The sequence below is a fragment of the Oncorhynchus masou genome, chromosome 12 (genome assembly GCF_036934945.1).
Source record: "Oncorhynchus masou masou isolate Uvic2021 chromosome 12, UVic_Omas_1.1, whole genome shotgun sequence".
Taxonomy (NCBI): domain Eukaryota; kingdom Metazoa; phylum Chordata; class Actinopteri; order Salmoniformes; family Salmonidae; genus Oncorhynchus; species Oncorhynchus masou.
The window spans coordinates 15,440,548-15,457,102 of NC_088223.1; the positions used below are offsets into that span (position 1 = coordinate 15,440,548).

Genomic DNA, 16,555 nt, shown 5'->3' on the forward strand with positions numbered 1-16,555 from the left:
GCTGGAGTTGAGTCAGTGTCAGTGTGTTGGCAGCAGCCACTCAATGTTAGTGGTGGCTGTTTAACAGTCTGATGGCCTTGAGATAGAAGCTGTTTTTCAGTCTCTCGGTCCCAGCTTTGATGCACCTGTACTGACCTCGCCTTCTGGATGATAGCGGGGTGAACAGGCAGTGGCTCGGGTGGTTGATGTTCCTGATGATCTTTATGGCCTTCCTGTAACATCGGGTGGTGTAGGTGTCCTGGAGCGCAGGTAGTTTGCCCCCGGTGATGCGTTGTGCAGACCTCACTACCCTCTGGAGAGCCTTACGGTTGAGGGCGGAGCAGTTGCCATACCAGGCGGTGATACAGCCCGCCAGGATGCTCTCGATTGTGCATCTGTAGAAGTTTGTGAGTGCTTTTGGTGACAAGCCAAATTTCTTCAGCCTCCTGAGGTTGAAGAGGCGCTGCTGCGCCTTCTTCACGATGCTGTCTGTGTGAGTGGACCAATTCAGTTTGTCTGTGATGTGTATGCCGAGGAACTTAAAACTTGCTACTCTCTCCACTACTGTTCCATCAATGTGGATAGGGGGGTGTTCCCTCTGCTGTTTCCTGAAGTCCACAATCATCTCCTTAGTTTTGTTGATGTTGAGTGTGAGGTTATTTTCCTGACACCACACTCCGAATTTACCAATGTTCTACCTCATTCAACCTATTTTTTTCAATGTTCTACCTCATTTAAACCCTGTTTACTAATGATCTACCTCATTCATCCCATATTTACCCGAGTTCTACCTCATTTAAACCCTGTTTACTAATGTTCTACCTCATTCAACCCCTATTTACCAATGTTTTTTCTAATTTAAACCCTGTTTACGAATGTTCTACCTCATTCAACCCCTATTTTTCAATGTTCTACCTCATTTAAACCCTATTTATCAATGTTCTACCTCATTTAAACCCGGTTTACTATTGTTCTTTCTAATTCAAAACCTATTTACCAATGTTCTACCCCATTCAACCCCTATTTACCAATGTTTTACCTCATTTAAACCCTGTTTACTAATGCTCTTTCTCATTCAACACCTAGTTACCAATGTTTTACCTCATTCAACCCCTATTTACCAATGTTCTACTCATTCAACCCCTATTTACCAATGTTCTACTCATTCAACCCCTATTTACCAATGTTCTTCTCATTCAACCCCTATTTACCAATGTTCTACTCATTCAACCCCTATTTACCAATGTTCTACTCATTCAACCCCTATTTACCAATGTTCTACTCATTCAACCCCTATTTACCAATGTTCTTCTCATTCAACCCCTATTTACCAATGTTCTACTCATTCACCCCTATTTACCAATGTTCTTCTCATTCAACCCCTATTTACCAATGTTCTTCTCATTCAACCCCTATTTACCAATGTTCTTCTCATTCAACCCCTATTTACCAATGTTCTACCTCATGCAACCTTTATTTACCAATGTTTTACCTCATTCAACCCCATCCTTCCAAGATTGCGTAGCACTCAGACGTCTTTGTCCTGTCGTGTCTCTTGTATATATCTTTTTACATATGTTTCTTTGCATATCTTTTAAAAATATTTTCCTAAACCTCAACTTCTAAATACTCTCCTGCAACTTGCCTCACCCAATGTGACGTGGATCTGCTATTTTCTGAAGTATTTCTATTTACTTCGGATCTGGAATCCATCAACTGAAGCTAGCCAGCTAACTACCTTTTTTATTTTACCTTTATTTAACTAGGCAAATCAGTTAAGAACAAATTCTTATTTTCAATGACGGCCTAGGAACAGTGGGTTAACTGCCTCTTCAGGGGCAGAACGACTGATTTGTACCTTGTCGGCTCGGGGGTTTGCACTTGCAACCTTCCGGTTACTAGTCCAACACTCTAACCACTAGGCTACCCTGCCGCCCCAGCTATCAGTTAGCAAACCATTGCTAGCGGTCATCAGCTAACCTTTAGCTCGGAAAGCTCTCGCCATTTCGAACAACGTGACTCAAACCAGAGCATAAAGGACCTATTTCTCTCCATATACCCGGATTCCTACCGCAAACTCTGAACATTTTCATCTGGATCTTCGCAACTAGCTAACCGCAATCCTGGGTGACCACTCCTGGCTAGAGTTTCCATCACGGAGCAAGCACCAATTAGCCTGAAGCTAGCCCGGCCAGGGCTCCTGCGCTACCACCGAAGCCCACTCCCGGGCTACAATATCCGGACCCCTTCTACTGCCGATACGGGCCACGGAACCCCGCCGATCCTCTACGACTGGAATAACGACATAATCTGCCCTAGGATTCCAACAGGCCCCTCAGGTGCATCGCCCGCTTAAGGCCCATTCTGCTAACCTGCTAACTAGAGCTACTTGGATCCCTATTAATTCTACGACTGGTCTATCGACGTCTAATCACGAAGAGGCAAAACCAGACTTACCCCCATCGCGACGTCCCCCAAAGGCTAACTTGCAAGCCCTGGTCTGCTAACTGCTAGCTTTCATTCCCTGGTCTGCTAACTACTAGCTTGCCTGCCCCGGTCTGCTAACTGCTAGCCCCTGCTGACTGCTTGCTTGCTAACCCGGTCTGCTAACTGCTAGCTTGCCAGCTCCGGTCTGCTAACTGCTGGCTTGCTAACCCGGTCTGCAAACTGCTAGCTTGCCAGCTCCGGTCTGCTAACTGCTAGCTTGCCAGCCCCGGTCTGCTAACTGCTAGCTTGCCAGCTCTGGTCTGCTAACTGCTTGCTTGCTAACCCGGTCGGCAAACTGCTAGCTTGCCAGCTCCGGTCTGCTAAATGCTAGCTTGTTTAGCCCCGGCCTATTAACTGTTAGTGTATTAGCATCTGCCTACTAACTGTCTGAATCGCCGTGTCCCCATTCAGACCAACCACTCACTGGACCCATATGTTCACGCATGCCTCTCTCTAATATCAATATGCCTCGTCCATTACTGTCCTGGTTGGTATTTACTGTCTTATTTCACTGTAGAGCCTCTAGCCCTGCTCAATATGCCTTAACCAACCATGTTGTCCCACCTCCTAAATATGCGATGACATCACCTGGTTTAAATGTTTCTAGAGACTATATCTCCCTCATCATTACTCAATGCCTAGGTTTACCTCCAATGTACTCACATCCTACCTTACCTTTGTCTGTACATTATGCCTAGAATCTATGCTATCGTGCCCAGAAACCTGTTCATTTTACTCTCTGATCAGAATGTGCTAGACGGCCAGTTCGTATAGCATTTAGCTATACCCTTTTCCTACTTCTCCTCTGTTCCTCTGGTGATGTATATGTTAATCCAGGTCCTGCAGTGCCTAGCTCCACTCCCACTCCCCAGGTGCTCTCATTTGTTGACTTCTGTAACCGTAAAAGCCTTGGTTTCATGCATGTTAATAACCTCTTGAAACTAGGGGGCACTATTTTCATTTTTGGAAAAATAACGTTCCCAAAGTAAACGGGCTAATTTTCAGGAGCAGATAATAGAATATGCATATAATTGACAGCTTAAGATAGAAAACACTCTAAAGTTTCCAAAACTGTACAAATATTGTGTTTGAGTATTAACAGAACTGATATTGCAGGCGAAAGCCTGAGAAAAATCCAATCATGAAGTGACTCTTATTTAGAAACATCTGCGTCCCTATGCGTCCCTATTGAGCAACCAGATTCCTTTTTCTATGGCTTCCCTAATGTGTCTAGTGTCACAAGACATAGTTTCAGGCTTTTATTTTGAAAAATGAGCGTGAGCGACAACATTGCGTCAGTGTTTAGCTGGTGGCTCTCAGAGTGATTTGTGCGTTATAGAAAAATGCGGCCATTGTTTCTCTCGCTCCTACTAAGAAGCCAACTGACCCGGTTGATATATTATCGAATAGATATTTGAAAAACACCTTGAGGATTGATTATAAAAGTTGTTTGCCATGTTTCTGTCGATATTATGGATCTAATTTGGAATATTTTTCGGCATTGTCGTGACCGCAGTTTCCGATGGATTTCTCAACCAAACGTGAAGAACAAACGGAGGTATTTCGGCTATAAAAATAATCTTTATGGAACAAAATGAACATTTGCTGTCTAACTGGGAGTCTCGTCAGTGAAAACATCCGAAGACCATCAAAGGTAAACGGTTAATTTGATTGCTTTTCTGATTTTCGTGACCAAGCTTCCTGCTGCTAGCTGGACATGATGCTATGCTAGGCTATCAATAAACTTACACAAATGCTTGTCTTGCTTTGGCTGTAAAGCATAATTTCAAATTCTGAAATGACAGGGTGATTAACAAAAGGCTAAGCTGTGTTTCACTATATTTCACTTGTGATTTCATGAATATGAATATTTTCTAGTAATATTTTTTTTGTCCGTTGCAATATGCTAATTTGTGTCAGTTGATGACAATTCTTCCAGATCCGGAATGGGTAGTTCCAAGAGTTAACATTATAATCCTACTCCCTAAATTTGTTTTACCCACTGCTTTAGCACACTCTGCCAACCCTGATATCTTAGCCGTCTGAATCCTGGCTTAGAAAAACCACCAAAAACCCTGAAATCTCCATCGCTAACTATAACATTTATCGCCAATATAGAACTGCCAAAGGGGGTGGTGTTGCAATCTACTGCAAAGATGTTCTGTATTACTATCCAAGTCTGTACCCAAACAATTAAAGCTTCTACTTCTAAAAATGCACCTTTCCAGAAACAAGCCTGTTACTGTTGCCGCTTGCTATAGACCCCCCTCTGCCAACAGCTGTGCCCTCGATACCATATGTGAATTGATTGCCCCCAATCTATCTTCTGAGCTTGTGCTACTAGGTGACCTAAACTGGCACATGCTTAACACCCCAGCCATCCTACAATCCAATCCAAGCACACAAATTATTAATGAACCTACCAGGTACAACTCCAAATCCGTAAACACGGGCACCCTCATAGATGTCATCCTAACAAACTCGCCCTCCAAATACACCTCTGCTGTTTTCAATCAAGATCTTAGCAATCACTGCCTCATTGCCTGCATCTGTAATGGCTCTGCGACCAAACGACCACCCCTAATCACTCTCAAACGCACCCTAAAACACTTTTGCGAGCAGCCTTTCTAATCAACCTGGCCGCGGTATGCTGGAATGACATTGACCTCATCCCATCAGTAGATGATGCCTGGGTATTTTTTTAAGGTGCCTTCCTCACTATCTTGAATAAGTATGCCCCATTCAAAAAAATTTAGAACTAGGAATAGATATAGTCCTTGGTTCACTCCAGACCTGTCTGCCCTTGACCTGTGCAAAAACATCCTGTGGCGTTCTGAATTAGCATCGAATAGCCCCTGTGATATGCAACTTTTCAGGGAAGTTAGGAACAAAAATACACAGGCAGTTAGGAAAGCTAAGGCTAGCTTTTTCAAACAGAAATTTGCATCCTGTAGTACTGACTCAAAAACGTTTTGAGACACTAAAGTCCATGGAGAATAAGAGCTCCTCCTCACAGCTGCCCACTGCTCTGAGGCTAGGAAACACTGTCACCACCGGTAAATCCACTATAATTGAGAATTTCAAGAAACATTTCTCTACGGCTGGCCATGCTTTACACCTGGCTACCCCTACCCCGGTCAACTGCCCGGCACCCTCCACAGCAACCCGTCAAAGCCTCCACCATTTCTCCTTTCCCAAAATCCAGATAGCTGATGTTCTGAAAGAGCTGCAAAATCTGGACCCCTACAAATCAGCCAGGCTAGACAATCTGGACCCTCTCTTCCTAAAATTATCTGCTGAAATTGTTGCAACCCCTATTACTAGCCTGTTCATCCTCTCTTTAGTATCATCTGAGATTCCCAAAGATTGGAATGCTGCCACGGTCATCACCCTCTTCAAAGGGGGTGACACTCTAGACCCAAACTGCTACAGACCTATGTCTATCCTATGTCTATCCTATCCTGTCTTTGAAACCCAAGTTAACAAACAGATTACCGACCATTTCGAATCCCACCGTACCTCCTCCGCTGGATTCAGAGTTGGTCATGGGTGCACCTCAGCCATGCTCAAGGTCCTAAGCGACATCATAACCGCGATCGATAAGAGACATTACTGTGCAGCCGTAAGGCCTGGCCAAGGCATTTGGCTCTGTCAATCACCACATTCTTATTGGCAGACTCGACAGCCTTGGTTTCTCAAATGATTGCCTCGCCTGGTTTACCAACTACTTCTCTGATAGAGTTCAGTGTGTCAAATCGGAGGGCCTGATGTCCGGACCTCTGGCAGTCTCTATGGGGTGTCACAGTGTTCAATCCTCGGGCCAACTCTCCTTCTCTGTATACATCAATGATGTTGCTCTTGCTGCTGGTGATTCTCTGATACACCTCTACGGACACGACACCATTCTGTATACTTGTGGCCCCTCTTTGGACACTGTGTAACCTGTCTAGGACGGACGTCCCGCTAGCAGAACCCCACCTCAACATTCCGCTGAAAAGGCAGCGCGTGAAATTCAAAAATATTTTTTATAAATCTGTAACTTTCACACATTAACAAGTTCAATTTCAGCAAATGAAATATGACATCTTGTTAATCTACGCATGGTGTCTGATTTAAAAAATGATTTACAGCGAAAGTACCACATATGATTATGTTAGGTCATAGTCAAGTCACAAAAACACACACAGCCATTTTCCAGCGAAAGAGAGGAGTCACAAAAAGCAGAAATAGAGATAAAATGAATCACTAACCTTTGATCTTCATCAGACGACACTCATAGGACTTCATGTTACACAATACATGTATGTTTTGTTCGATAATGTGCATATTTATATCCAAAAATCCCAGTTTACATTGGCGCGTTACGTGCAGTAATATTTTGATTCCAAAACATCCTGTGATTTTCCCAGAAATACTCATAATAACCATTGATAAAATATGCAAGTGTTATTCACAGAATTAAAGATAGACTGATCCTCTATGCAACCACTGTGCCAGATTTTTGTTTTTAATGGAAAAAGCATAAACTGAGAACGGCGCTCATTACCTGCTTATAAACAACTAGACAATTCCACCATCTTGGTGTTGACGTTAGTTAGAATAAACACTATAAATATTCACTTACCTTTGATCATCTTCATCAGAAGAATCCCAGGAATCCCAGTTCGACAATAAATTACTGATTTGTTCCATAAAGTTCCTTAAAGCCCATCATTTAACTAACCTCCAGACGAGCTTCAATGCCATACAACTCTCCTTCCGTGGCCTCCAACTGCTCTTAAAAGCAAGTAAAACTAAATGCATGCTATTCAACCTATCACTGCCCGCACCTGCTCGCCCGTCCAGCATCACTACTCTGGACGTCTCTGACTTAGAATACGTGGACAACTACAAATACCTCGGTGTCTGGTTAGACTGTAAACCCTTCTTCCAGACTCACATTAAGCATCTCCAATCCAAAATCAAATCTAGAATTGGCTACGTATATCGCAACATGTCATCCTTCACTCATGCTGCCAAACATACCCTCGTAAAACTGACCATCCTACCGATCCTCGACTTCGCTGATGTCATCTATAAAATAGCCTCCAACACTCTACTCAACAAACTGGATGCAGTCTATCACAGTGCCATCCGTTTTGTGACCAAAGCCCCATACACTACCCACCATTGCGACCTGTATGCTCTCGTTGGTTGGCCCTCGCTTCATACTCGTCGCCAAACCCACTGGCTACAGCTTATCTACAAGTCTCTGCTAGGTAAAGCCCCGCCTTATCTCAGCTCACTGGTCACCATAGCAGCACCCACTCGTAGCACGCGCTCCAGCAGGTATATCTCACTGGTCACCCCCAAAGCCAATTCTTCCTTTGTTCGTCTTTCCTTCCAGTTCTCTGCTGCCAATGACTGGTACAAACTACACAAATCTCTGAAGCTGGAGACTCATATCTCCCTCACTAGCTTTAAGCACCAGCTGTCAGAGCAGCTCACAGATCACTGCACCTGTTCATAGCCCATCTGTAAACAACCCATCCACCTACCTCAACCCATACTGTATTTATTTATTTATCTTGCTCCTTTGCACCCCAGTATCTCTACTTGCACATTCATCTTCTGCACATCTACCATTCCAGTGTTTAATTGCTATATTTTAATTACTTCACCACCTGCTCCTTTGCACCCCAGTATCTCTACTTGCACATTCATCTTCTGCGCATCTACCATTCCAGTGTTTAATTGCTATATTGTAATTACTTCGCCACAGTGGCCTATTTATTGCCTTAACTCCCTTATCTTACCTCATTTGCACACATTGTATATAGACTTTTTCTTTTTCTTTTGTTCTACTGTATTATTAACTATGTTTTGTTTGTTCCATGTGTAACACTCCATGTGTTGTTGTATGTATCGAATTGCTATGCTTTATCTTGGCCAGGTCGCAGTTGCAAATGAGAACTTGTTCTCAACTAGCTTACCTGGTTAAATAAAGGTGAAACAAAACAATTAATAAAATAAAATCATTTACAAATTGTTGACCTCAATCAACCCTTATTTAACAATGTTTTAACTCATTAAGCTCTTATTTACCAATGTTCGCAACAACACAATGATATCAATCAGATGTCCTCTGATACAGTATATACATTACGCATGCACACACACATGCACACACACATGCACACACACATGCACGTGCACATGTGTGCCCTTTCCTCAATGGCACCGGCTTCCCTGAGTGTCATCTGTTTTGTAGGGAACTGCTAAACTGACAGGCTTTGCAACAAAATATGCAATATCAATAAACATGGGGAAGAGCGAGAGAGAGAGAGAATCGTCCCAGGAAATGTAATAGATTAATAATGAATGAATAATACATTAAATGATAAAACAGTTGTCTAAATGTATCAACATCCATCTGAATGACAAGGACAGGATGTGAACAAAGAGGAGTTTTGACAGCCATTGCAGACACACACACAGCTCTCTTGGGATATGTAATTTACCCAGAAGGCCACATTGTCTTTTCATATATTTTAAAAGTGTATTTTCTTTACAGTGCTATTAAGTGGATACTCAGAACTGTGGTGTTTTCCCTGGTGCTGTCAAGTGTTATATTAACAACAGCATGTCTCTATGTTAAGGTATCTGAGCTCACTGAAGTCTTCATGTTAAATAAAGAAACATATGGAAATCACTGGAGGGGAAAAACTGCAGGACTTTGATGGTTATGCCAAATATATATGTATATATTTCTACCTTTGTGTGTAAATGCGTGTATATATGTTGTTTTTGTGTATTTTATACATTCATTTAAAATGTACATATCGCCAGTTCCCTGCGATGGAATTTGTTTCTCGATTAGTCCTCAAAGGGGACAGTGGAGGCTTTCATGAGCAGTGTGTTGATGTTATTAGGCTTTGGCTTTGGTGCCATTGCTCAGTATGCCGTATTCATCCGCTGCCTTCTAACCGGCTCTACTTTGATTTGATTAAAAGGCTGTCCTCCTTTTTGATTTAGCTTCCACCAAAACTCCAGATGGAATAGGTTGAAAAACTCTTCAAATCTAACTGCATTGTGGGGGGAAATCAAACTCCACAGAAAAAAACTAACTCAAGACCTTGATAGAAGTGCATAGCCATGCTGAATTACTTTTGAAAAGTGGGCACTTTTGCACTTTCATCTTTGGCTTTTGGTTCCATAATAAAGATGGTAGGAAATCAGTAGTTGTTTGTATTTGTTTTTAGTCTGTTGCAGCACAAGCTTGGTCTGACATATACAACAGACAACAGTCATACTGCTGTCTCTAACCCGATTGGCTTTTCTCTTTCTATCTCTCTTGTTTTCTGTCTCTGTATTTCAACCCCCCTCCTTTCAATGCTTCTTTGATTTAACATCTCTCTCTCTTCCTCTCTCCCCCCCTCACTCTCTCTTTCTGTCTCTCTCTCTGTCCACTCACACTCTCTCTCTCTCTCTCTCTCTCTCTCTCCCCCTCTCTCTCTCTCTCTCTCTCTCTCTCTCTGTCTCTCTCTCTCCCCCTCTCTCTCTCTCTCTGTCTCTCTCTCTCTCTCTGTCTCTATCTCTGTCTCTGTCTCTCTCCTCTAGTGGAGGGCCAGTGGTTGGACTGGGCTCCATGGTCTAGGTGCAGTGAAACCTGTTCCACAGGGAGCCAGCAGAGACAGAGGAGGTGCAGTGCATCGGTGCATGGCTGGGCAGAGTGTAAAGGACCACACCAGGAGACCCGGGAGTGTACCAACCCATCTTGTGGTGGTAAGACAAAAATATACACATAGAGAACAGACAGACACACAATATATATATACTGTTGGCTATGTATATATGTGTGTGTCTGTGTGTATCTGCATGTTATGACATCATATGCATTAAACCATCTCCCATCATATCTCCACCCTTCCCCTTCCCTCCGTCTCTTTCCAGGTGGGGGTAACTGGGGCAGCTGGAACCATTGGAGTCTGTGCAGTAAGACGTGTGACTCAGGGTGGCAGCGTCGCTTCAGGATGTGTGAGGGGACAGGGATACAGGGTTACCCATGTGACGGCTCCGGAGAGGAGGTCCGCTCCTGCAACGACAAGAAGTGCCCCGGTCAGAGTCTGTGTTTGTGTCTCTGAGTGTGTTTGTCTCCATGTGTCTCAGTGTGTGTTTATGTCTCTTTGTGTCTCTGTGTGTGTTTATGTCTCCTTGTGTCTCAGTGTGTGTTTATGTCTCTTTGTGTCTCTGAGTATGTTTGTCTCCTTGTGTCTCAGTGTGTGTTTATGTCTCCTTGTGTTTCAGTGTGTGTTTATGTCTCCTTGTGTCTCAGTGTGTGTTTATGTCTCTTTGTGTCTCTGAGTGTCTTTGTGTCTCTTTGTGTCTCAGTGTGTGTTTGTCTCTTTGTGTCTCAGTGTGTGTTTGTCTCTTTGTGTCTCAGTGTGTGTTTACGTCGCTTTGTTTCTGTGTGTGTGTGTGTGTGTGTGTCTGTGTGTGTGGTCAGGTAGGACCTGTGTGTGTGTGATGGTATGAGGGCTGTGTGTGTGTGTCTGTGTGTGTTCATTGAGAGGGCGAACTGTGTGTGATTATTGGTGATAATTTGCGAACATGTTTGTTTTTGTTGAAATGTGTTGTGGTGTATTTGTTTAATAGGCTCAGTTAAAAATGTGTTGAGTTACGTATAGTGGGGGTATAATTGTATATGTAATGATTGTGGAATGAGGGGAAATGATGGTTCTTCATGTGTCAGTCAAACTGCATCACACAGAGTGGATGATTCCCTGTGGTGAAGGCAACACTGTAGCACAGCTTACCCAGCTACCACATAACGTTCTGCGAACCTAATGTTTCTTAGACCTTGGTGAGAGCATGGTTGTCCTATGGTTATTTAGCATACAACCTTCCCACAATGTTCTGCAAATGGTACAGGATACCCCGCTCGCACATAATGTTCTTTGAACCATATGTTTCTTAAGTGGGGATTTCAGTACTTCAGCATAACGTTTTCTATAGGGTTCCTCATGGTTCTTTTTAAAGTCATGTTCTCAGAACATTAAGAACAGTTTCCATAAAAAGCAGAAGAAAACATTAATGTTCAAATAACGTTCTAAGAACGTTCTAAGAACATGTATACAACAGGTGGGTCTAATACTGAATGCTGATTGGTTAAAAGCGCATTCCAAACGCTGTCTATTCCACAAGTTACCATTGGCTAAATCTATGATGTAATAAAATTCCTATTTTCTCTGTTCCATCTGAGTGCACAATCCTTCTGTGTTCCATCTGAGTGCACAATCCTTCTGTGTTCCATCTGAGTGCACAATCCTTCTCTGTTCCATCTGAGTGCCCAATCCTTCTCTGTTCCATCTGAGTGCACAATCCTTCTCTGTTCCATCTGAGTGCACAATCCTTCTGTGTTCCATCTGAGTGCACAATCCTTCTGTGTTCCATCTGAGTGCACAATCCTTCTCTGTTCCATCTGAGTGCCCAATCCTTCTCTGTTCCATCTGAGTGCACAATCCTTCTCTGTTCCATCTGAGTGCACAATCCTTCTCTGTTCCATCTGAGTGCACAATCCTTCTCTGTTCCATCTGAGTGCACAATCCTTCTGTGTTCCATCTGAGTGCACAATCCTTCTCTGTTCCATCTGAGTGCACAATCCTTCTCTGTTCCATCTGAGTGCACAATCCTTCTCTGTTCCATCTGAGTGCACAATCCACTGTCTCATCAGACCAGCCAGACAATTTGTAAACTTCAACTCAGCTATAAAAACATTGTTTCAATATTCAAATTCGGTATCCAGCTTTCCCATAGTAATGGAGTCGGGATAAGACAGACAGGCATGCAGTTTTTCTGAGCCAGCCAGTCTTGAACCAGCATAATGTTTATGGATATACAGTAAAAGTCTGAAGTTTGGACACACCAACCCATTCAAGGATTTTTTTTTATATACAAAATGCTTCAGTTTCAACTGTTCTGCCTGCGGCTATGGAACTCTGACCTGTTCACCGGACCTGCTACCTTGTCCTGGACCTGCTCTTTTCAACTCTCTCTCTAGCTCACCTGCTGTCTCTAACTCTGAATGCTCGGCTATGAAAAGCCAACTGACATTTACTCCTGAGGTGCTGACCTGTTGCACATTCTACATCCGCTGTGATTATTATTATTATTATTTGACTCTGCCTGTCATCTATGAACGTTTGAAAATCTTGGTCATGTTCTGTTATAATCTCAACTCGGCACAGCCAGAAGAGGACTGGCCACTCCTCTCTAGGTTTCTTCCTAGGTTCTGGCCTTTCTAGGGAGTTTTTCCTAGCCACCGTGTTTCTGCATCTGCGTTGTTTGGGGTTTTTGGCTGGGTTTCTGTATAGCACTTTGTGACATGATGTAAAAATGGCTTTATAAATACATTTTATTGATTTAATTTGTAGGTGTGTCCAAACTTTGAACTGATACTGAAAACAAATAACCAGTAGCGTGCCGTGGTTCTGGGGCCTGTCCCTTCAGTGAAGTCCTTCACAGTCCCACCCGAATTAATCCACCTCGTATTACCATCATTATGATGCCATGGCTCTAGACACTATACATTTAGACAGAAACGCAGTATAACCAGGCGTTGCGTCACCTTGAAATTTACATTTTTATTCAGAGAATTGCAGGGGAAGAGTACAATACCTTTTCATTGTGCAGCTTCGTTGCCCTGCGTGCTTGTTCGTTGAGCTGCAGATCCACTCGGGTGTCCCCGAAAGTTTTCAAAAGCACCATTGTTTGTAAGTGCCCAGCCGTACTTTGGTGTCTCGTTGCTGCCTTGGTTAGACAACTCAGGTTTGCAAAGAAGGTGTGGCTCCAAACACCAAATCGATCACTTGCAAATAATAGGCATTCCCAGCAGTACAGTTTGCAGTGCTTCTCGGAGCCTGTCTTTGTAGCGTCGGCTTTGTAGCGTCGGTGTCTACCTCTCCTGACAATGTCTAACTTTTCTTGAAAAGTTTGTCTTGAGAATGGCGTTATAATTATATCCTCGACCAAATCGATATCTTCTCCTTCCGCGGGTTGTGGGTTGAAAAAACATTTTAGTAGTACGCAAATTAATTTGATGATCAATCGTTGATCAATTTCAGTTTCCTAGTTTCCTAGTTGGTAATCCAATCAAAAGGCACTACACCTGCTAGCTGGCTCCTGTGTAACACTGGAGCCAGCCAGCAGGCGTACAATAGCCAACTCTAAAGCTGATTGGTTGACACTAAATTTTAATTTCCATTCACTTTAAGCTACAAGCGCCTGCACTGTTGATTCTGAAGGCCTCTCTCTCTCTCTCTCTCTCTCTGTCTGTTTGTCTATCCATTTTCCTGCTCCCTTTTACTTTAGTTTGTTGCACAGTATCTATCTTTCCGTATGCCTCTTCATCCCTCTTTCTCTCCTCTCTCTCTCTCCCCTCTCTCTCTCTCTCTCTCTCTCTCTCTGTTTGTCTATCCATTTTCCTGCTCCCTTTTACTTTAGTTTGTTGCACAGTATCTATCTTTCTGTATGCCTCTTCATCTCTCTCTCTCTCTCTCTCTCTCTCTCTCTTGACATCATTTTCCCTCCATTTTCTTTCATGTCTCTTGCTCTCTCAATCTTCATATTCACTCTCCCTTTCTGCATTTCTCTCTCACTTTATCTCCCTCTTCCTCTCTTTTTCTCAACCTATTTCTCTTTTGCTCTCCCCTCTCTCTATTCTTTCCCTCTCCCTCCCTCTCCCCCCTCTCTCAGCTCACAGGACGAAGGGTATTGTTCAAAGCCCTGCTTGGTGTGATTTGTCAGTCTGTCAGCCACTGCAACAAACAGCACAGTTTAATAAACATGCCCTTGACTGGGTTTTCTCTTTCTGTGTGTATGCGTGTGTGTGTGTGTGTGCGCATGCATGTGTGTGTTTGTGTGTGTGCGGTGCTCTGGGAGGCTATAGATTAGATAAATGTTGCAGAGTGAACTTCTGTCAGAGACTGTCCTTTTATAGCTCTCTGGCATGTTGCAGAACATACAGATCTGTCCAAGAGTTTGGAGGGGAACATAGATTAAGATGAAGAAGAAGGCTAAGGGTGCATCTCTCACTATATTTCTCTCTTGTCCTGCGCTGTGTTCTCTCTCTCTCTCTCTCTCTCTCTCTCTCTCTCTCTCTCTCTCTCTCTCTCTCTCTCTCTCTCTCTCTCTCTCTCTCTCTCTCTCTCTCTCTCTCTCTCTTCTCCAGACTCCAGTATTTCCTCTCTTGAAATATTCTTCATCATTCAGGGTTATGTAGAGAGGGATAAAAAGAGATATGAATACAAAGAGGGACAGATAAAGATAGATTGCATATGGATTGAGTGTACAAAACATTAGGAACACTCTTCCGAATATTGAGTTGCACTTCCTTTTGTCCCCAGAATAGCCTAATTTGGTCCTTAATGTTTTGTACACTCACTGTATATTGTAGAGGCAATGATGGAAATACAGTACCAGTCAAAAGTGTGGACACACCTCCTTATTCAAGGGATTTTCTTTAATTGTACTATTTTCTACATTGTAGAATAATAGTGAAGACATCAAAACTATGAAATAAAACATATGGAATCATGTAGTAACCAGAAAAAGTGTTAAACAAATCAAAATATATGTTATATTTGAGATTATTCAAAGTAGCCATCCTTTTCCTTGATGAGAGTTTTGTTCACTTTGCACACAAAACATGCAATAATGTCTAAAAAACTGTTTTTGCTTTGTCATTATGAGGTTCTGATGAGGAAGATGAGGTAGATTGATGAGGGAAAAAACTATTTAATCAATTTTAGAATAAGTCTGGAACATAACAAAATGTGGAAAAATCTACAATGTAGAAAGTCAATATGTCTGAATATTTTCTGAATTGTAGAGGTAATGCAGTATATATAATGTAGAGGTAATGCTGGATATATATTGTAGAGGTAATGCTGGATATATATATTGTAGAGGTAATGCTGGATATATATTGTAGAGGTAATGCTGGATATATATTGTAGAGGTAATGCTGGATATATATTGTAGAGGTAATGCTGGATATATACTGTAGAGGTAATGCTGTATATATACTGTAGAGGTAATGCTGTATATATACTGTAGAGGTAATGCTGGATATATATTGTAGAGGTAATGTTGGATATATATTGTAGAGGTAATGCTGGATATATATTGTAGAGGTAATGCTGGATATATATTGTAGAGGTAATGCTGGATATATATTGTAGAGGTAATGATAGATACATATTGTAGAGATAATGATGATAAATATATTAGAGGTAATGATGGATAAATATATTAGAGGTAATGATGGATATACATTGTAGAGGTAAAGATGGATAAATATTGTAGAGATAATGATGGATAAATATATTAGAGGTAATGATGGATATATATTGTAGAGGTAATGATGGATATATATTGTAGAGGTAATGATGTATATATATTGTAGAGGTAATGATGAATATATATTCTAGAGGTAATGATGGATATATATTGTAGAGATAATGATGGATAAATATATTAGAGGTAATGATGGATACATATTGTAGAGGTAATGTTGAATACATATTGTAGAGGTAATGATGAATATATATTGTAGAGGTAATGATAGATACTTATTGTAGAGATAATGATGGATAAATATACTAGAGGTAATGATGGATATATATTGTAGAGGTAATGATGAATACATATCGTAGAGGTAATGATGAATACATATCGTAGAGGTAATGATAGATACATATTGTAGAGGTAATGATGGATACATATTGTAGAGATAATGATGGATAAATATATTGGAGGTAATGATGGATATATATTGTATAGATAATGATGGATATATATTGTAGATGTAATGATGGATATATATATTGTAGAGATAATGATGGATAAATATATTAGAGGTAACGATGGATACATATTGTAGAGGTAATGATGGATATATATTGTAGAGGTAATGATGAATACATATTGTAGAGGTAATGATGAATATATATTGTAGAGGTAATGATGGATGTACATTGTAGAGGTAATGATATATACACATTGTAGAGATAATGATGGATAAATATATTAGAGGTAATGATGGATATAC

General features: G+C 41.7%; 1 protein-coding gene across 1 annotated transcript in view; it reads left to right on the forward strand.

Annotated features, from left to right (window-relative positions):
* The window catches only part of adgrb2 (adhesion G protein-coupled receptor B2), a 600,103-nt gene that overhangs the window by 334,412 nt on the left and 249,136 nt on the right, over window positions 1-16,555 (forward strand). The window contains exons 6-7 of the mRNA XM_064979676.1: window positions 10,066-10,230; window positions 10,399-10,563. Of these exons, the coding sequence (XP_064835748.1) occupies window positions 10,066-10,230; window positions 10,399-10,563 (330 nt within the window). The remainder of the gene's footprint in view (window positions 1-10,065; window positions 10,231-10,398; window positions 10,564-16,555) is intronic.